Here is a 22,189-nt window from a genome sequence, read left to right on the forward strand (position 1 = left end):
GCTGCTTAGCCATTATTCTGAAGTTCTAGCCAATGTAATGCAAAAGAACCCTAAGAAAGGTTAAATATTGTCATGAAAGAGAGATTGTTCCGTTAATTATTTGCATTGTGACTGTATCAAAAACATTCAAGTAATTTATTTTAAGTAATAAAAGTTTTGGTTGGGTAGTTGAATGCAGTGTTACATCTGTTAGAGTTTTTTTTTTATATCAGCAATAAAGGTATACACCATTCAGGGGGAAATATCCTATTTATACATGTCGCCAAAACAATAAAAAAATAATACCTAGGAATAAATTTAGCAAGAAATGAACGTATAAAAGAAAGCAATAAAATTTTATTCAGTGACGCAGAGCGAGACCCAAGTCAGGGATAAGAGATTCACCAGGTTCATGAAGTCACACACTGTGCAAAGCTCCACACAGCACAGCCATCATCCAAGGATGTGACCTCATCCACGTCTTTCTAATGCTGGTGAGGAAAAACCGAGTTGCGTGGAGCTTGCAAGCTCTCCCTGTGTCTGTTGCTGCAGGCTGGAAAGGGAATGAATGTCTAGAAGTGATCACTTAAAGTTTACAAACGTCTTGGGTCTTTGTTTCGAAGTTTGGTGATGTTTCTGTGGCCAGAAATATTCTGAAGGATCTTAGAATCTTTTTATGTGATTACCCTGCGTTAAACTTGACTGCAGTAAACACCGTTTGGCTTCAAGCCAGTTTCCAAGAACCCAGAATGTATGAGGCCTCCCTGGAGGCGCAACAGGTTAAAGCTGCAGCCACTGCAGCGTGAGCTGACCCCCCAGCAGGGAGCTGACCCACAGGGCGAAGCAGACCTCTCCTTCTTGTCCTCTGCTCTCTTCAGCAGTGTATGTCAGTTGATCCGTCTGTTCTGCTCCCCACTCTGTTTCTCATGAGTCTTCTCACCAGCCCCAAACCTCTGGCCTGTACCCCAGTTCTTGTGTGCATAAATAAACAAAATATATATTTTTTTAATGTATGAAAAGAAGAGGTCTGTGCAGATATTGCTCTTGGGGGGTTTACTGGTCTCTTCATCCTTGACGTACTTAATACGTGTCTCGTTGATTCTCTGTCCTCCAGAATTTGATCCTAGGATATCTCCTAAAGCCAGGGAGGATCGTAGATGAAATAGATAAATCCATCAGGATAGAAAGGGTCTGATTTTTTTGTGTGAAATTTCATAACATGAAGATGACGTGGACCCTCGACATCAATATGTTCTAAACCAGATTCATTTCCTCTTTTCAACTCGTGATAATGCTGAACTCCCTGTAATTCATATAATGGTTCATCTTGATTTACGTAGTCTCCCACTGGGTTATCGAAAAAGTCGTGATGCATGTTTTGCTGGAAGATCAGAAAAAATACGTCATGACTTTTCCAACAACCCAATAGTAACTGAAAAAATAATCAAAATCCTCAAAGGGTGGCCCTACCTTGAGCTCACATTCAGAACCCACGGACTTCTGTGCCTTTGAACTCCACTCTCGCCACGTTTCTCTGCAGACAGCCGCCCTTGAATAGACATGTTTACACGGGACAGAACAAGGCAGCCCATAGTGTGTTGCTTCCTTTTCCTTAAGCGCTGATCAGGAGCCACAGCCCGCCAAGCGTCAGAGAAGTCGCGTTCAGCATACGCTGTCCCTTGCTTCTTCCTGTGCAAAGGTTTTATTTTTATTTCGCATGTATCATGAGAAAGTGAAAGGCTGGCCGCCTGAAAGATGGTTTTATTTCTCCCTCTGTTTATAAGAAATTCTTTTGAGGATTAAGCTTGTAAAACCCACCTGTGCAGACTATGTTACCTCCACCCATTTTGCACTCTACAGATTGCAAGGATGGGTTCTCGTGCAAGACCTCTAATGGTCCATAAATCCAAGTTCATGTCAGAGGTAATGGGGGCTCATATGTTTTGTGTTTGATCTATGTGTTTGCTACGTGTACTAAGGAGAGAAAAATTATTGCCGCTCTAAAGTGGCTATGAAATCTGAAAGTTCTCATTTCTGAGGACACCTGGGATCCAGGAGGCCCCAGTGACATAGCAAGGTTGAAATTCTGTTTGCAACTGTGGTGACAGCTTTCAGGTGGAGCAAGTAGCCAGAAACTCAAGGAAAAATGATCTTGATGCTTCATTTAACTCCGTCTCCGAGTTCAAGGAGGGTTGTCCCGGTGGAAAAGTAAAAATGAGAATTTCAGGCCTAAAGAATGTGTTGCCTTTTCCCCCACGATGTGCTCATGGTGATGACAGTTTGGGGGAGAGTAGGGAGACCCCAATGCTAGAGCATTGGAGTTGTACGAGTTTCCCCAACCTCCTGATGGCCGGTGAACTCTGGCTGGGGGGGCTTTGGGGTGTGACCCACCCGGTGGGAAGGTGCTGTTCCCAGCCGAAGGAGGGCTGGTCCTGAGAGCTGCGTCTTCGTTGCCAGTCGGCTCTTGTCACTGCTGAGGCGCCATGTCCCTGACATGCAGGAACTAGGAAGGGATCATGAGTGACTCATGGTCCCTGGAGGAATTGCCCCAAGAGAAAGAACAGGTCTCTGAACTCAGTGAAGTGAGACAAGGGTCCGGGAGGGACTCATGATGGATAAGAACACATCAGAATTGGGAAGTACAAGGAGTTAAGATTTTCCTTGGAAACAAAATTCCCAAGCATTTCAGCTGGAGAAATGCTGGTCTTCAGAGGTTTGTGAGTCCACAAATGGGTTCGGGCATGTGCGAAAAGCCTGTGCCTGCACAGAAATGAATGTCACGCAGAATTGACATGTCCTTGCCTACAGAGAAATAAACCAAAAAATGTCAAGTACCCTAAGGAATTTGAGTGAGAGGGAAGATCAGAAAGGGTTTTTTTCTCATTCGGCCATTCATCTCGCTCACCTCGGTCTGGAGAGACCCAACTTCGTAGTGATGGGTGTCCGGCCCAGGGGAGAGACTCAGGTGCTGGTGGTGAGAAGGTGGCCGCTCAGTTCTGGGCTGTGTGTTTAATCAGATGACCTCCCCGCTAGGAGGTCAGTGCAGAGAGTGTTCCACAGAGCAGGTGAGTCCCTGGTGGATGTACCAGGTGTGAGACCTCACGGGGCTCCCCAGTGTTACCTCAGTTAAAAATAAATTAATAAAATAAGGAGAATGTGTTGTACAGGAGGGGCCTGTGGGTGGGCCTCGCCGGGCCGTGACACCGGGGTGCTTTTGCCTCCAGGTCACCCGCTTGGCACGTGGGGCCCAGAGGAGTTACCTGGAGCTAGCCCAAAGGGCCTCCGTGGCTGTCGGGTCTTACTGCCTTTATCTTATAGTGCTGCTGTGGAGCGGAGAGGTTTGTGTCCAGTTTGCTTGTGAACATGGATGATTCACGTTTTGTTTAGAAGTCCTAAGGCCACTGCAGCTTGTACGTGTGCACTGAGCTGGGGGCAGGGTAGAATAATTCAAGTGTAGAAACCATCTCTTTGCTGCCTGAGAATGCCAGAGACCTCCTGTGTGCCTGCCACAGCGTTTCGTGGCTGCAGTCTGGACACCTGGCGAGTCAGCGGGCAGAGCCGGCCGCCAGGCTGCCCCGCTCCTTCTGACCCTCCCAGCAGAAGCCAGCCTTCTGCTTCCTGTGCTGGTCACTAGCAGGATTTGTGCAAAGAGTCAGCCCCGCCCAGCCATGCCCCACTGACCTTCCTTGGGGGGCAGACTGTGCTGTGAAGTTTGACTCACCCACACTAGCGGCATCACTGTCTGGCTGTCCCTCTGCTCACACTTGCAAAGCCGCACTCACCGTTTCCTGTTTTCACTCCTGTTTAAGTTGACTAGCTTTAACGAAAATCAAAGGCTGCCAGGACAGATCGGGACGGCAGGGCCCACCTTTCCTTGCAAGCCTTATTAAATATTGCTGCCGTAGAAGTCTCCATCGCGAGCTTCTCAGGGAAGCGCCGTCAGAGGGAATGTGCTGGCTTCAAGACGCAAGAACAATAATTCTACATAAAATCCAGCATCAAATAAGAGTCACCCTCTAGGGCTTCCATGGTGGTGCAGAGGGTTAAACACAGCACTGTGAAGCTGTCCACAGCAGCCACTGCAGCATGAGTTCAATCCCTGGCCCGGGAGCTGACCCACACGGCGCAGCAGACCTCTCCTGTTCCCCTGCTGCTCCCCTCAGCAGTGGATTTCAGTCGATCTGCCTGTTCTACTCCCCACTCTGTCTCTGGTGGATCCTTTCAACCCCCACACGTTTGGCCTACACCCCAGATCTTACATGCAGAAATAAATCAATCTTTTTGAAAAAGAAGAATTTAACTCTAGACTGGCCTTTGACTCTCATCTACATGTTCCTCTTCTGGGGTGCACCAAGCCATCCTTGCTTACAGTCAGCATCAGTGTCACCCAGAGGCAGCGATCCACTGGTTTTGACCACTGTGAATAAAATCCCTAAAACTGTCCCAGTATGGTAGAGAGGAGGAACATCCTTTACTTCTCTACATCCTCTATGTCACTTGTTCAAAGAAAATGCAATGAGGGATAAAATGACCTGTCGCTAACGTCCTCCCAAAATGAGTACTTTGGAAAGAATATTTTTTAATTCATCAAAAGCATACAACAGTCAAACATTTTTATGTCTTCTGGCCCGTACCCCCACCCCTGGGAATTTATTCCAAGAATATAATTTGAAAGAGGTTATAGTTCACATGTTCAGCTATTTTGCAGCATTATTTATACTGGAAATAGCCCAAATGTCTCATCACAGAAGGGGGAAGATTTTGTAAATCTTGGTCTATCAACTTTACAAAATTGTAAGCTGCCACATATAATCATAAATCTTAAAACTGTGTAGCACAGCAAGAGAACTGTGGTCATTCCATAGCAGAGAAGCGGAGGATAAAATTCTGCCTCTACTAGTAAAATTGCATCGGCATAAGATGCTGGAAAAGGCAGCCACAGACACACACCGGCCAGCGTTGGTCTTTGTTGGTGTTTTTGCGTCCGACCTCTGCCGCAGGTCTGGTCTCTGCGTGTCGGCGCAGGTGTGGCTCTTGTGAGTGGCTTTCATAGACCTGTCACTGCATGCGCTTCTGGTGAATCTTCTCCCTCCTGCATCTCTGGCCTGTGCCCAGTTGTTGTATATACAAATAAATAAATACATACATACTTCTTTGGGAGAAAAAAGTTTTCAAGTTGTATAAAAGGACCTTGCTGGCATGAATACTATATCCTTTCTCTAAGACACAGTTAGCACCACGCATTTCTGTTGCTTGACCAAATTCAGGCTCATTCAGGGCTTAAGCGGGTGGGCCACCCTAAGGTGCTATTTCTATATTCACGTATAGTCGCCTCACGGGGAATGTTACGAAAATGCCGACCTGGCTCTGTAGAGCTGGAAGAGGCCTGGAATCCTTCGTTTCTCATGCGCTCCCAGGTGCTGCTGGCCTTGCAGTACCCTCGGTGCTTTGGGGTGCTGCCTGGCCCAGTAACATCCTCCTAGAGGGCAGTGTTGGGTGTTCTCTGCTATCTGCACACTGGCCATCACGTTGCTGCTAATTGGGGGGCGGGAGTCCTTGTGGCTGGGTAAAGGTGCTATAGGAAATAGCAGCTTAAGGTGGCCCACCCCCTTAAGCCCTGAATGAGCCTGAATTTGGTCAAACAACAGAAATGCATGGTGCTAAGTGTGTCTTAGAGAAAGGATATAGTATTCATGCCAGCAAGGTCCTTTTATACAACTTGAAAACTTTTTTCTCCCAAAGATGTATGTATGTATTTATTTATTTGTATATACAACTGGGGTACAGGCCAGAGATGCAGGAGGGAGAAGATTCACCAGACACAGAATGGGAAGCAGGTCTACTGAAATACATTGCTCAGGGGAGCAGCAGGGAGACAGGAGAAGTCTGCCAGGCCATGTGGTCAGCTTCCAACCCCAGGCTGGGAATTGAACTTGAGCTACAGTGGCCGTGATCACTTCATAGTGCTGCGCTTTAACCTGTTGTGCCACCAGGGAGGGCCCACGGCTTGAAAACTTTTTAAAAAGTTGAAAACTCCTTCTGTGTTAAGAAAGGCATTGCTGCAAGTTACTGCACTGGAAGAAAATCTTGGTCTTGTCAGTGAATCGTAATTTACAGCCTCCTGGTGTGAAGCAGAGTTGACTCATCTTTTTAGGGTTCGGAAGGAGGCTCGGCCTTCTCTCTGCCCGTGGTAAAGTAGCTTCTGAACAGGGTGTGGGTGTGCTGGTGTGTAATGGCCTGAGATGTGGGAGATCTGAGTTGAGCTTTCCATCGGAGCCACACCGAGTGCCAGAGCCTGCTGGTGTGTTTAGAGGGTAACGGCAGCTTTCCTGTTTGATTCTCCACAGTCACTGAAGCCGGTTTTGGTGCCGACATTGGAATGGAGAAGTTCTTCAACATCAAGTGCCGGACTTCTGGGCTGGTGCCCAACGTCGTGGTGCTGGTGGCCACGGTCCGAGCCCTTAAGATGCACGGAGGTGGACCAAATGTAAGTCCCAACTCAACAGTTTTCTAAAGGGGCTCCCTGTTTATAAGTGACCGTTCTGGGCCACTTAGAGCTGGCAGGTAAGTCCACGTAAATAGGAACACCCATAGCTATGCCTGTGCCTCATTCTGGACAGGCCCGGGAGGTCCCCACTCTGTCCACTCACTGCTGAAACTCCGGTCAACGTCGTATAACCTGTTGGGAGAGTGTAGCTCGCTTCCTGAACAGGGAGGAGGACCAGAGGGAGTGCTCAGTGCCTGAGATTTTCCAGCGTTTGCAAACTAGAAGTCTTTTTTTTTTCTTGCCTCTCCTCAAATTTCACGTAGAACTTTTTTCTTTCTTTTTTCTTCACTGTGATTTCTCTTTATAACTCCATTACCACGTTTACTTCTAAGGGCTATTTTTTACTGTCTTGTCCTCGGACAAAATATCCATAATCATGAGAGATCGGGACGCGTCCTTTCTCCCATGGATTTCACAAAGGACTGTTCTCGGAACAATCGCTGCTTGGCACAGTTTAAACAAAACAGCAGAGGGGTTTTTCTGTGATGGCTAATTGCTCTGACCACATTTCAAAGTGGCTCCCTTCACGTCAGCTTTTCGTATTACTTAGCAAAAACAAACAGGTTTGCCATCACCGCTATCATATTGTACCGTGTTAAACGCTCTTTGTCTGAGGAGAGGCAGGGAAGTGGGCACCATCTTACAGAGGCAGAAGTGGAGTTTCATGGGGATAGGGACTTGGGCAGAATCACCTCCAAAGCCTGGGACTTAGCTCCACATCCTTTCACAATATGGAACATTTTAACACTACATTTTCGTCTAAAGCCTCGTCATTATTGCAAACTGATGTAACGGTTTTTAAGGAAGTGAACCCTGAAGAATTCTGATTTTGTTCAAAACACTTGTTCGTACTCATTATTTGTGTTTGTAAACCAGCTCCCATTTCAAAAAAAAAGAAAAAACTAATATACCTTCATGTGTTTATATTGCACTGAAATTCTCCCTCCCTGTTTTTTATCCCGGGAATTATAAACTCAAAGAATTTCATACTGAAAAAGCTTAGATGTGGGTCATTCTTTATAAAGACAGAATATACTATGGTGCAGAAGAATTCAGTGACTTACTGAGTGTCCCATGTTTATGTATGGATTAATTGCACCTAAAATCAAGCTTTAAGTTCTGGTCTAGTGTGTTCTACACTTTGGTCTCTGTCCTGTAAAACGTCTTCACATGACTTTCAGTCCTGTTTTGATTCATAGTGCTGTGTTTTCTCTCCTTAATCTGTTGCACACTCCCATTGCCACTGAAAGTCACACTTGCATTGCTGTGAAGATTGTTATGGGATGAAACTGAGTAGCCACAGGTGTGGGTGCAGAATCAGGAAGCCTGATGGAGCTTAGCATCCCTGTCCTAGGCGTGACGAGAGCCTTCTGTTGTATTACTTTATGAGTGTCTGTTTCTGGGTTTAGGGACTACATCTTGTTACTTTATATATCCCAATGCCTGCTGTGATCTGTATCCAGGAAATATTTTCAATACTTGGATAATAAATGAACTTTCGTCTTAATCCTATATCCTGTATTATGTCCCAGGATGGCTCGTTCTTACTTATAACAACTCTGTCATATTTTTTAGGCATTATAATTTCTACTTCCTTTTGATATCGTTACACAAATAGCCATGACTGCCTCTATGTTTATTCAGCTTGTTTTCTTCCATAATTTGTGCAGTGGAAAATCCTGTGACCCTTGAACTTGCCCATTTTAGTCCCAGCCATTTTCAATTCATATCCTGTCTTCCACGATGCTGACTGTTCCTTGTGCAAGACAAGAACTTCTGCTCTGTTATACGCTGGGATCCAGATATTGCTTTCACAACTAATTCTTTAATCCCTTCGTATAAAGGAGGTCCTCCAAAAAAACATAACCTATAAAATGTGTATTTATATAAGAAGAGATTTATTATAAGGAATTGGCTCGCACAGTTGTGGGGGCTGACAGCTCCAGAATCTACTGGGTCAGCAGGAGAGCATATGTTTTGGTTCCCAGACTTAAGGCTTCTGCTGGAGAACTCGCTCTTGTTCATAGGAATCTCTGTTTTCCCCCATGCCTTCAACTGATTGGATGAGGCCCACCCACACTCTGGAAAGCAAGCCTTTCATTCAGAGCACACCAATTTATAATAGTATTCTCATTCGAAAACAATTTCACAGAAACACAGGGCGATGGCTGGCCATGTCCACCCTGTGACCCAAGCTGACACATAAAAGTAATCATCACACCCATTATTACTGATTTCTGGGGTGTGGTGCGGTCACTGAGTCTAATTTCATTTTTTCTATGTTAACAGCCACTTGGCCTGGCTCTGTTAGTTTAGCTCATCTCTCCTTCGTTTTCATCAAGCCCCTTCACAATGTATCAGTTGTCCACACACGAGTAGATGTGTTCATGTGCCGGTTCATTTGCTCATAGTTGTATCTGCACCCCCGGAGCGAGCGGCTGTATTTTGCTGTATTCCCGCGTGCCTGGTGGCATTTTCTCTTCCATGTGTATTTTAGGGTTTACTCATACCATTCCGTAAATGATCTTGTAAGCATTTTCATCCAGTGGCATTAAGTTGATCCATTCGGAGAGCTTTGACAGTTTATCTTAAGAACGTGGAATATCTCGTCATTCCTTTAGGTCTTTAAAGTATATTTCAATAAAATTTACAGTTGATGCCATAAAGAGCTTCCTTGCTTTAATTTTCTTTTTCCTAACTTGATATTTTTAAATAATTGGTGGGTTATTTCTCCCAGGTTGCTTTTATAGCTAATGACCTCTAAATTCCTCTGTTAGTTTACCACTTTAGAGAATGATGTTTTGGGCAGTTGTGCGTGGGCGATCGTCTCTGACAATGATGATGGTTTTGTTTCTTCCTTTCCAATCTTATTTTTTTTTTCCTTATGACTAACCAAGTCTTTCTAGTTATAGTGTTGTATTAAATAGGGGCAGTAGCGCCAGGCACCCTAATCTATATCCATATCCATCGCTAAATATAATGTTTTCCGTTGGTTTTCAGGGTTTTTTTTTTTTTAATCAAATTAAAGGAATAGCCTTCTGTTCCTAAATTTTTGTTTTTATACTAATATTCTTATTCTAAATTGACGGTGAAAGTTTTATTGAGGTGATGATCATATTTCTCTGTAATTTATTAATGTTGCAAATTATGTAACATAAAATATGAAATATATCTCACAAATTCTTTTGTCTTTAATTTTTTTTTTATTGATGCATAGAAGAACTGAGGTGTAGGCCAGAGGTGCAGAGGGTGGGTGAGAAGATTCACCAGAGACAGAGTGGGGAGCAGAACATACAGATCTACTGAAATACACTGTTGAGGGGAGCAACGGGTGAGATAGGAGCGGTCTGCCGCGCCATGTGGGTCACCTCCCTGGGCCACAGTGGCTGCAGTGGCCTGAGTCTTTAACCCCTGCACCACCAGGCAGACCCCATACCTGACATTTTCTTAAACTAACTCCAACATGAGGAAATGTCATTTTTTCTGAATAACTGATTTTTGCCTACAGGTTTCCTACTGTTTTAAGTAGGATCTTTCCATCTTATTTATGATGAGTTCTTTGCCACAGGAAATAAAATAGGAAGGATCCCTTCTTTTTTTATATGCTCTGTCAAAGATTCCTTAATGTTAGAATAACCGGTTTATGCCAAGCTAGGAAAAGTTCACACGTGGCCTGTTGCTTATTGACGAGGGGCAGATTTTAACTGCAAAGTTAATTTTTTTAAGTAGATAGAACTGTTTAGGCTTGGACCACCATGAATTTCTGTTTTTAAATAAATGAGTAAGCTAGTCAGAGTATCCTGTTCATTCGACAGCATAATTTTCTGTTTTCCTTTCTTTTTCCCTAATGTTTGGTGTTACCACTTCTCAGTCTTTTGAAGAACCGACTTTGGGGTTTGTTGATTCTCTCAACTTTTTGGCATTGGCTTACAGCTCATTCTAACTGCTTTTGCCTAATTTGGGGTTCCGCAAATCCCACAGGTGTAAACGCATGATGCTTCACGCGTTTGTGTGGTGTGTTTTAGTCTAACATACAGATCAAGCCATTGGCCCAAGCGTGTTTGCAGTGCTGCTGGGTAACTCACCAGAAAATGTTTTCTGAAGTTCCCGAACGATGACAAAGCAACTGTGGAACTTCTCAGTGGATGGCTAAGGGGCCTCTTCACTGAGGAAGGTGAATCCCGTGCTCTGTCGTTTCTCACTGAATCCCACATAGACAAAGCCAGGGCGCTGGGGAGGGCGTGAGCTGGGTTCCAACCTCTCACTAGCTCGCAGGCCCATTCTCCTTCATTGCTGTGTAACCTTGGGCAAGACATCTGCTCCTCCCAGCTTCAGTTTCCTCATCTTTAAACCACTGCCAACCCATAGTTTGTTGTGAGAAGCGAGGCCCAGAAAGTACAGTTAAGTCCCCGCTTACAGTTGAGAGGTTCTTGGAAACATCTGCTTTGCATGAATCGTGAAAGGATAATGAAAGCAGGTCCCTGAATAATGTCACTTTGACAGCGTCATCGGGGATTATTTTTCTCAGGGACATTAGAACAAAACGGTATTCGAGGCCCTGTTATCACTGTGATTTCTGAATTGATTTAGAACTTCCACAGAAACAACAGTGCACTCTGGATCACGCACTAATCCTCATTCTCTGTTTGTGTAATAGGCAGCGACCCTGGCTGGAGTTGGGGGTCTGGGGAGTTTCTAAACTGATGTTGGATCCCCCTCTCAGAAATCCTGATCGGGGTGCAGCCTCTGCATCAGCGTTCTTTAAAAACTTCCCCAAGACTTAGCGTTCAGCCAGGGTTTTGGGTTTAAAAGCACAAAATGTTGTTGGTTTAAAAGCACAAAATGTGCTGTTCAATGTACATTCCCCAAAAGTGACTATGATTTGTTTTGCTTTCAGATCTGTATCAATTAGAGTAAGCATTTTAATGGGATTTTTCTTACTTTTTGTGTTTTCTTATCTTAGGTAACTGCTGGCGTCCCTCTTAAGAAAGAATATACCGAGGAGGTAAGAGCTGTTTTGAAGAATCATTCCAATGTAGTTAGCCATTGCCTGGCTGTTTAAACTCAGTAGATGAAGCCTCCATCAATCTCCTCTTCAAAAACTGCTTTTTTAATAATCCAAAAGGAGAGGGGTGGAGTCAGGAAGAAAAACCATCACTTAACCGTCAATTTTAAGAAATGATTCATGTAGGCTTTATCTACCCGTCCCTGCCCCCGCCGGCCGTCATCCGAGCAGGAGCTGAGGGTCTCCAGCACAGAGACGTTTTCTGAAAGGGGAGGCATGACTTTTAGAGGATTTACAATTGGCTTTGTGACTCTCCTCAAGGGCCTTTGATGTTCTGGCAGCAGTACCCCGTGGCTCCTACAGGTGGCGCCAGGGGGTTGAGCCAGGAGGCCTCCTGGGCCTTGTACCTGCCGGTCACCAGCCCACGCAGCTGGTGTCCTGCCCACTGTCAGCAGCAGCAACGGCCACCTGGCTCCAGACCCAAACATCATGCCTTTGAACCTGAACCCACCATCATTTTAGAAATTGTTTTGAACAAAAGCTTCCTCCTTCAGCAGCCATCTTTTCTTGGGCCCCCCCAAGACAGACAACAACAACAAAAAAAGATTTATGGTTTTGTTCAGCTGCGAGGACACCAAAGTGAGCAGAGATGGAACAGGACCCTCCGGGGTGGTGGGGGTGATGCCCAAGGCGTTGGTTTTCTTACAGAACATCCCACTGGTGGCAGACGGCTGCTGTAACCTCCAGAAGCAAATCCAGATCGCCCAGCTCTTTGGGGTTCCCGTGGTAGTGGCCATAAACGTCTTCAAGTAAGTCAGACCTCCTGGCTCCAACGCGGTCTGGGCTCTGGGCCACCATGGAACTGGGGTTTCTGCTTCATCAGGCGTCCACAGAGTGCTCCCTCCTTTCTGTGCGCCGGGTGGGGCTGGGCTGGTTTCGTTCTAGCAGAAGCCACTCAGACGTTATTAGGGAAACGGCATCTATGGAGTTAGTTGCTGCCTCTTTGGATTTTTTTCTTCTTAATTCTCCCAGCATTTCTGTCTGAAAGAGTATGCCTGATCAAAGGGATATGGTATGGAATTTTCCCGATAAAACCCTTCACAACTTCAACTACTGGAGCCGGGTCGGGGAGGATTTCTTTTTCCCATGCTTGTCTTTAGGTTTGATTTATTTAAACACCATGTAACCACTTTTGATGTTGAAAATCTATTCAGTGTTAGGGAGCAAAGTTCTGTATAAACGGTTAGTGTTTCTCTTAAAACACAGCTAAACGAACACAGATGCAAAACCACAAACATTTTCATCCCCAGGACGGACACCCGGGCCGAGATCGACTTGGTGTGTGAGCTGGCCAAGCGGGCAGGCGCCTTCGACGCCGTCCCCTGTTACCACTGGTCCAAGGGCGGGAAGGGGTCAGTGGACCTGGCGTGGGCCGTGAGAGAAGCCGCGAACAAAGGCAATCGTTTCCAGTTCCTGTACGACGTGGAGGTAAGCGCTGGCCACTGCACCGTGGCCCACGGTCCCACCCTCTCTTCCGCTGCCGGTCCGTGCAGATCCGAGCAGCCACCAGGTGCCCCGGGCCGGCCTCCTGCAGGTGCGAAGCCTGGAGGTGGGTGGCCAAGGACAGACCCGGCCGCGCTGCACGGCTGCCTCTGCTTCCAGAGGACGGGCCTGGGCAGAGGGGCCTGGAGAACAGGTCTCCCAGCTCGCTCTCGCTGCGTTTGTGCAGGAGCGAGGTTCCCAGCAACTTCACAGGCGCGTGGAGCCAGCAGGCAGCATTCCCTTGTCCACTGCCACTATAGTTCTTTTTCCTCGTAGCGGTCAGGTTTTTTGTGAAGGACACACAGCCTCACACGTGGACACCTGTGCTGTTTTTCGGTGCACGGTCCACGGCGTCAGGACGCCCACATTGTTGTCCACCTGCTGCCCATTGCCCAGGCTCCACCGTCAAGCACTGGCCTCGCTATCATCGTCCGTGCGTGACCGGCCTGTTCAGTGCACCTAGAGTGTCCTGGGGGCTGTCCCTGCCTCGTCCTTTCCTGCCACCCTGACAGAGGACCCCAGACGGGCACTCGGCCACAGGAACTTCTGTTTTGGAGGAGAGACACCGAGTGGAGGCACTGGCTGCCGGGGTCTCCCCGGCATCTCCCCTCCACACCCAGCGTCTCCGGCGTCCCTTTCACCAAGGCTCGGTCCCTGACCTGATTACCCCAGAGGGCCCCCCACTCCCAATGCCACCACATTGGGGGTGAGGCCTCAACTTAGGAGCTGGGGGAGACAAGTGCCCACCCCACAGCGTCACTTAGTACAGCATCCTCCCACGTCCCTGCCCGCGCCGGTTCCTTCTCGGAGGCTGAAGAATATTCCATTGTACGTATTTACTCTGTGGTGTGTTCATCTCCTTGGCCACTGGGCCGCTTGCGTCTCTGGCTGTTAGAAATAACACTGCACGGACGTGTGTGCAGGCTTCAGTTCTCTGAGTCTATCAGAAGTGGGGCTGCCAGTTTTTTCTGGTCTATTCTAAACCTATCTGAGGATGAGCTTGTAGTCTGAGCCCCCAGGCCCTTTCACCTCAGTGCATGCTGGCACCCCCTCAATGTCTCCCCACCAGGAGAGGCCCTGGATTTGGGGGTTCACGCTCTGGCGCTGGGTTTCCCCTCCCTGGAGCTGGGACTCCAGGGATGCTCAGCCGACACTCAGGCTCAGACCCAGGGCCGCTTCGCCAGCCCCCACGCTCCCCGGTGTTCTGTGATGTGCTGCCCTCTCCTGTTGGAGGCAGAGATGGTGGCATCGTGGGGAGGCTTCGTGGCGTCAGAAGCGCAGGGTTGCATCAACAAGAGTGTGGCATGGACCTGGTGGCCAAGGCTGCGTGGAGGGATGGCTTTTTGTGTACCAGGCATGTGGGTGATTTGTCCTCATGCCCCGGTGGCTGGGTACTCTGGACATTGCCCCGCCCCATTTGACAGATGAGAAAACCAAAGCACTGAGAGATGAGCCTGCCCAGTGGCCCACGGCCAGAAAGACTGCACGCTTGGGATGACGGCGTCCCCGCGGGCTCCGCTCTTCAGCCCAGTGCTGAGTTCCCAGTGGAGGTGGGGGGGGCCACAGAAAGGGGTGGTGACCGAGGGACCCCGCTGATGGGGAAGCACAGCACAGACACAGAACCCAGGCCAGAGGGGGAGACGCGGTGGCTGTTCGGGAAGGGACGTCAGCAATGACTCAAAACAGGGGTTCATCGTGCTGGAAACCCCTATTACGGATGAGGAAGTAGAATGTTCTGGGTTACTGAGAGATTGTCAGTGGAGAAAGGAGACTTGGACTCACCAACAGAGAAAAATGTTCTAACTGGAGCTCTGAATTCTCTGCCCCTGCAGATGTTGAGCAGGAGACAGGTGTGAGCCTGCTGTGAGCAGGTTGTCGAGGCAGCTGGCCAGGGTCACCCTGTCCCTTCCTGCCCTGGGCCGTGCAGGGTGCCCAGGCACAGTCCCTGTCCGGCAGCTCCTGCTGCTCCCCCACTCTCGCCCCCCCGAACTCCGACTCCGAATAGCAAAGGCATTTTTTTTTTTTAAGATTTATTTATTTATGCATACAGAACTGGGGTACAAGCCAGAGGTGCAGGGGAGGTGAGAAGATTCCCCAGAGACAGAGTGGGGAGCAGAACAGGCAGACTGACGAGGCACATTGCTGAGGGGAGCAGCGGGCAGGCCAGGAGAGGTCTGTGCCATGTGGCTCACCTCCGGGACAAGGATTGAACCATGCTGAAGTGGCTTTAGCTTCTTAGTGTCTTAGTGCTGGGCTTTAACCCACTGCGCCACCAGGGAGGGCCCAAGGCGATTTTGAATGAACAGTTTCAGCCACTGTGGCTGTTTCCAAGGAAATATCCCAGATCAACAGGTCAGCAGATGGAAAAGCTATTTCTGAATTGTGCTGTCTCACACTAACCCTAAGATGAACCTTTTTTCTTCTTACCAGTAATTTATTTTTTTTCTCTGAATGCTCATTCTCCGTGGCAATAAGACTGTGGAAATAGCTGCTGTCCTGTACAAAGGCAAAAACCGTATAACATCCTGCTCTTCAGTCTTAGCATCTGGTAGGATTCTTCTTGCCTCCTTTCCCTCCACCTTTCTCTGGCGTTTCTCATGGCTGCACTTGCATCCGATGCCCCGTTTACCCTGTGGTCAGCTTCACAGCCTGTGGCTGCGTGAAAAGCGCTCTACTGCCCTGGCCCCTCGGACCTCTGCCGAGCTGCGGGCGGGCCGATCGGCACAGAGCCTTTTACAGAACGCCCGAACCTGCTGGTGCTCTCTGCAGCACAGCTCAGACTTCTCTCTCCCCTCTTCTTGCCTCTTGGGTGCCAGTGAAGCTGTCTGGACTACACTATGGTTTCGAGAAGCCCACACTCCTGCCCGTGACTAACCCTCAGTGCCTGGCGGCTAGACAGGTGTGATTGCTCTACAGGGAAATACGCCATCAGGTGCTTTGGGGTGATTGATGGCGTCTTCACTTTCCGCCTCACCCCTCCTGGGCCCTGGAGAAAGATCCCTGAGAATGTGCCTTGGCAATCAGTGGGAGCACAAGGTGTGGCTGGTTTTTTCCCTTTTTTCCTTGGGAGGGGTGGGGGGGGCTGTTAGGAGTGGCCTGAGGGGGGAAGAACAGCCAGAGAGAAGTAAAAGCCCCCTGCAGACCCGACAGCCCTCAGGGCAGAGCTTTCTGACCAGACACAAGCTGAGCTCTGGTGTTGGGCGTCCTGCTGGACTGGAGTAAGTCGAGGTCAGCAGTGACTGTTCTCTGGAAAGCTGATCTGAGCGTCTGAGGCAGAGTGGCCTCTAATCCAGGCAGGCAGCTCTCAGTATGGCGTGAGAGCTTCCGATTTACTCCAGGGACGCAGAGTCTAGAATAAGATAGCGTGGCCTGGCCCTGAAAGAAATTTGTTGTGATGATTTAAATTAGAAAGTTCATCATTTTCTCTCGACCCTTTGGGTGATTTCAGTCCCCTTCAAGAAGCTGTTAAGTCTCCCCCTCCCCATCTTCTCTCTGACGTTTCCTTTTCTAATTTCACTTTCAACAATGATGTCTTTATAGTGGACTAGCATGTCTCCCCATCTGCAAGCACACAGGAAAATGCATAGCTGAAGAAAAAGTCATCTGTATTTACATTTCAGTAGCTAAGAAATCCTGCGCCTGTCCATCATTTCAGGCACTCCTCACCCAAGCCCGCAGTGCCTGGCTCAGCTCGTACAGGGCAGAAACATGAGTCTCAGAGCAGCTACAGGGCTCACCCCACAGCACAGGGACACTCAATAGAGAAAGCAACAGGTCATAGTTATAAAGGGTCAAAACTTCAGAGTTCAATTCCCTTGCCAGGGAGCTGACCCACATGGCGCAGCAGACCTCTCCTGACCCGCCCGCTGCTTGCCTCAGCAGTGTACTTCGTCAATCTGCCTGTTCTGCTCCCCACTCTGTCTCTGGTGAATCCTCTCACCCCCCCTCCTGTACCCCTGACCTGTACCCCAGTTCTTGTATGCATATATAAGTCAATTTTTTTTTTTGAAGATTTAGTCACTTATGCATACAGAACTGGGGTACAGGCCAGAGGTGCAGGGGCGGTGACAGGATTCACCAGAGACAAAGTAGAGAGCAGAACAGGCAGATCCGTGAAGTACACTGCTGAGGAGAGCAGCGAGCAGGCCAGGAGAGGTCTGCCATGCCATGTGGGTCACCTCCGGTGTGGGGATCGAACTCATGCTGAAGTGGCCCTAACTTCTTAGTGCTGTGCTTTAACCTACTGCGCCACCAGGGAGGGCCCATATATGTCAATCTTAAAAAAAGAAGAGAAAAAAAAAAAAAAACATTTTCTTTACTGGTGTAGGCCAGAGGTTCAGGAGTGAGAGGAAAGAGTGGGGGGCCTGAACAGGCAGATGTACTGAAATGCACTGCTGAGGGGAGCAGCAGATGAGACAGGAGAGGTCTGCTGCCCCAGGTGGGTAGCTCCCTGGCCAGGGTCAAATTCCTGTGACCATAAGGTAGCTTGACTGCACTGAGACATTAATCCCTGCAGTACCAGTGAGGCCCTGAGTTCAAATCTTGCCGGGGATCCCACTACAAATAAAAATCTGGGCAAGAAAAATAAATCATTGTATTATTTTAAAAAAAAAATCCGGGCAAGTCAGTTCTCTGAGCCTCGGCTTCCTCATCTCTAAAGTTGTGTCTTATATTAACACCTATTCACCTCCTTGCCCTCCAGCCCAGATGAATTGGCTCAGGGAACTAGAAGGCAGGACCTGGCGATGAGTGTGAGCTCTGCCTCTGGCCCTGTGCATGAGGGGAGAGAGAATTTACTTCCCCAGTTTACCTGTAGGAACTGGCTGGTATCCAGGTAATTTCATCAGACTCAGCGTGAGTCTTACCGAGTGGGCCGAAACAAGGCCGAGGCTTACAGCCGGCTAAGAAGAGGCACGACCAGCTGGCCGCCACTTAGGCATTCCTTTAGGACTGGGGTACTTCGTCATGTAGTAAAAGCCTTTGCAGAGGACGCTCAGCAGAACCCAGCTTGCAAGGCCACTTGCAAATCAAGCCGGAGAGCTGCTCGTTGAGTCAGAAGTTAAGGCTGAAAAACACCTCCCTAGTCTGCCTCTAGCCTTGTAAACATTTCGAGATGTAACCTTGACAGCAAGACTGGGTAGTGTTTATTTTTATTTTTATTGAAAGGTCTTTCCTGTTCCTGTGTGAAGCTATCTTCTGATCCCCACGGGAGCTGGATGAGGCAGACCTGAGCTGACAGCCCAGTCCAGGCCCATGGCATCGATGGCTCACGGGCTTCTGAGCGATCCATAGCACTTTCTCTGCCAGTGTGCCCAGGGGGGTTGTGCCCCCTCCCCATCTCTGCAACACTGGGCAACTTTTTTGTTGTTGTTAGCTGTTGAGGACTTATCTCTTAAAGATTCAAACTTCTACCAATGCAGTTGTTGGTGAAGCTTTGAGAATTCCCCTTTCCTGGGACACCAAGTATTTACAAAGTTTAAGCAAATAAATAAAAATTCAAAGGCACAAATATGTAGATAATAGATGGTGTTTTTTAAATGGTGGTAGAAATATACATAGTCAAAGATTTCCCAATTTCATAGTTAGTGTATACACTTCCTTGACATTAAATACATTCACCTCCGTCTGTAATGTTATAATTAAAGAAATTTTGCAATTTAAAGTGGCATTTATGCACATCTCTGTATGTCCTTTAGATTTCATTGTGTTAGTTGCAGAGAAAATGTGTCACTAATCACTAGAATTTACTAAGTGTAGTCAGAGTGAGAATTCGAATCTGGGAAATAATCTGACAGATTCTGCTCCCTGAGAACAGTTCAACAATAACTTTGTGAACAGTTCAACAATAACTCTGGAAGTTCACAACTTCCAGTTCAGTTTCTATAGGTAAGAATAGTGGGTTATTGACTAAAAATGTGATTATTGGGGCAGGGAGCTTCTAGTTATAAGTTTTTTGACCTAAAAATGGGTGGGTGCTCTCGACACTCAGGTTCACTCTGTCCAGAGAATGTTCTGGAGAGATGCAGGGCCAGACCCCCATTGTTCCATCTGTATCTGGCCCCTCCTTCGTTGCAGGCCCTTGGAAAGGAGACTTTGTGGCACAGTGGCCTTGCTGGCTTGTGTTAGCCTTGGGGGGTGGAGCTGGGAAGGCTCTTTGCTGGGACCTTTTACAATGTGTTCACAATGGTCATTGAAATACAAGAAAACACTCCAAGGAGAGAGGATGTCCTTCCTTCTTGTCTCCCTCGATCTGTGCTATTTATTGCCTCACCTTTGACCTCCCCTGACTCCTTCCTCCCTGTCTGGACCTGCCCCTGGCCTGCCTGTTCAGCCACCCTTTCTTCACCTCTCTCCTCCCCTCTTACCATGGGGTTTTGGAGTGTTCGCAGAAAGCTTCCCTTACCTGGTCAGCTCAATATCTGGTTTAGAAACTGTTTCCCTGTCTCCTTCACCTTCTGCTCTCTTGTTTATTTGGGGGCTGATTATCCAGCCTGAACCACTGCGACCCCCTGAGACCCCCTCGCCTCCTCTCCAGGATCCATCTCCGGTTTCCCATGTCAGGCCCTGCTTGGCCCACCTCCTACCACTCGCCTACACTGCATCCTCCAACCGCTTCTGCGCGGGGCCTCGTCAGGGCCCCCTGCCTGGGTAACAGCGTGTCACACACTCCTCACTCCAGCTGCCACTGGTCCGGCCTTGGGCCAACCTCCCCAGGCCTGACCCTGCATCCCACCTTATTCGGCATGTCCTCCCGGCCCTCTGGTTCTGCCCAGGAAGCCTGGGCCTCGCTGCGGTGATGGTGGTCACAGCACCCCATGTGGAGTCTGTCTGCCACACCCCATCACCAGGATTCCTATAGTTTCAGTGTGTTTTTCTGACATGAAAAATGGGGGTGGGAACTTCCCTCTGCTGACAAGTTTCTAGATGCCTTGTTGTCTCCAAAACTATGAACCCATCAAGAAAGCCTGAGGATGTAAAATGAGCTGTCTGGGTCCCACCCGCTCCATCCACCCCCTGGCCTTTCGGACTCACCACCCGCTGTCAGGGGACACGGGACTGTGGTGAAGCATCAGTACCTGTCTTCTCGGTCTCAAAAGCAAGCATTTGTGGAGCATCATTGAACTATTATAATGGCTGACGCTGTCATTCAAAGAAAACTGCAGCCATAGACAGAAAGCAGGACGGGACACTCGAAATAGCACAGTCTTCCCGTCACCCAGTGCCTGGGAAGTTGGGATTTGTTTTAGTAATGATTTCTCTCTGAAAATGGGATTTTCCCCCTTTTGTGTGTCTACTCTGCTCTTGAGTGAGACGTCAAAGCACATCCTCAATAGATCCTGAGGGGGCCACCTCCCCGGCATGAAAATTGAGGCCACTCTTCCTCCTTCATCCCCCAGGTTTTGGCTCGCAGAGGTCTTGAGCAGGGGGGGTGAGCAGCCAGGAGGTCACAGAACACACCCACCTGTTGGCATCAGGCAGGCGGGGCGGTCTCAGGCCGCTGCTTTCAGGCCCTGCCTTCACGGAGGAGAGCGGCCTGCGGCCGGCGGGTCTCCTGTTAACGCTCCTTCCTGTTCTTTGACCTGCCGCAGTTTCTGTTTGAGTAGAACAGGTCATCGGTGGGGGTCCCTGTTGTCCTCATTTCACATGAACAGAAGTAGGTTTCCGGGCGTGGGGTGGGCCTGTTTGCATTCCCCCGATCCCGGCCGTCTCCACTGCAGACAGCCTTGGAATGAGGTTCGTCTGGGAGTCCCTGGACCAGCCTGTTGCTCAGGGTCAGGGGCCACTGGGCACACGGACAAGCAGGCACGTAGACCTCCTGTGGCGCAGGGTGCTGGTCTCAGCACAGACATGCTCTGCTATGCCAGGTGGTGCCTAGGACACACACAGTGTGCACACACGTGCTTGCACACACACAGCCTACCAGGTGTGTGCTCTGTCTGAACACCAGCAGTTTCATATTCGACCTTTATTTGAAGTACCGTGCAGTGAGGTTGTTGACCAAACGCTGCCTGTAGCTCACTTAAAATGTTCATTTAATACTCTGGTTTCTCTTCTGATGGTAGAAAGCTTTCACCTTTTACTTATTATTTTTTAAAGATTTATTTATTCATACAGAACAGGGGTGCAGGCCAGAGGTGCAGGGGCAGTGAGAGGATTCACCATAGACAGAGTGGGAGCAAAACAGGCTGACTGATGATGCACACTGCTGAGGGGAGCAGCGGGCCGGTCAGGAGAGGTCTGCCGCGCCATGTGGTCACCTCCGGGGTGGGCAGTGATCAAACTCGTGCTGAAGTGGCTTTAGCTTCTTAGTGCTGCGCTTTAACCTGCCGTGCCACCAAGGAGGGCCCAAAACTTTCACCTTTGAAAATATTTGCTTAAAGCACAAACTACAAGTGAAATAAGCAGTGTGTCCAGAGACCCTGTTCAGCTCGCAGTCTGACGGTGGGCCCTCCTCTTGAATGCTTCCTGAGCACTGGAGCCCCCACACAACACTGTCTTCGAGCGCCCACCTCTGCCGCTGGTCATTCCCCTTCAGCGACGCTGCTGGAGCAGCAGTTGTGGACTCAGAGATAGTGTAAATTGGAAATAGAGTGCTGTGCGGTGTTTGTGGTTCTTAAGAGGCTTGGGCTGCTGCCCTGACAACCTGGCCCCCAAGCCAGATGAGATACATCTCTAGTCTAAAAACCTTCATGCTTATTTTCTTCATTTTCTAGCAGCTTCGTTTTTAGACTTTGCTCTAATTCACTTTATTTTTGTCCATGTCCTTCTCACCAGCTAAAACGCTTTAGTAACTGTGTCTCTGGCATTTGGGCATCAATTCTACTCCACTAAAAACCAAATCTTAAGGAATTTAATACGGTAATTCCAGTAGGCTTTCTGGAAGGGACCTTTTCAAGAACAGGCTAACTTTGAGCAAATCGGCCCCTACTGATGTGGTCTGGCTGCCACACTGCAAAATGGAAATAGAAAAGCATCACGGCCCCCACAGCCCATATGCCAATCACCTTCACGGTCCGTCACTCAGGTCACTCAGATGCCTAAGCAACAGCATAGTATAGGTCCTGGTACCTTCTATACTTTTGCTGCCAGATATGGGAGACAGTCAGATTTACATT

The 22,189-nt window shown here is 48.5% G+C and overlaps 1 protein-coding gene across 2 annotated transcripts in view; it reads left to right on the forward strand.

Moving 5' to 3' along the window:
* Positions 1-22,189, forward strand: part of MTHFD1L (methylenetetrahydrofolate dehydrogenase (NADP+ dependent) 1-like) — a 138,766-nt gene that overhangs the window by 60,315 nt on the left and 56,262 nt on the right. For both annotated transcript variants that reach the window (XM_012721984.1, XM_012721977.1), the window contains exons 15-18: positions 6,327-6,466; positions 11,490-11,531; positions 12,240-12,340; positions 12,842-13,019. In XM_012721984.1, coding sequence (XP_012577438.1) covers positions 6,327-6,466; positions 11,490-11,531; positions 12,240-12,340; positions 12,842-13,019 — 461 coding nt within the window. The remainder of the gene's footprint in view (positions 1-6,326; positions 6,467-11,489; positions 11,532-12,239; positions 12,341-12,841; positions 13,020-22,189) is intronic.

This window comes from Condylura cristata, unplaced genomic scaffold (assembly GCF_000260355.1).
Source record: "Condylura cristata isolate star-nosed mole 26May11 unplaced genomic scaffold, ConCri1.0 scaffold00001, whole genome shotgun sequence".
Taxonomy (NCBI): Eukaryota; Metazoa; Chordata; class Mammalia; order Eulipotyphla; family Talpidae; genus Condylura; species Condylura cristata.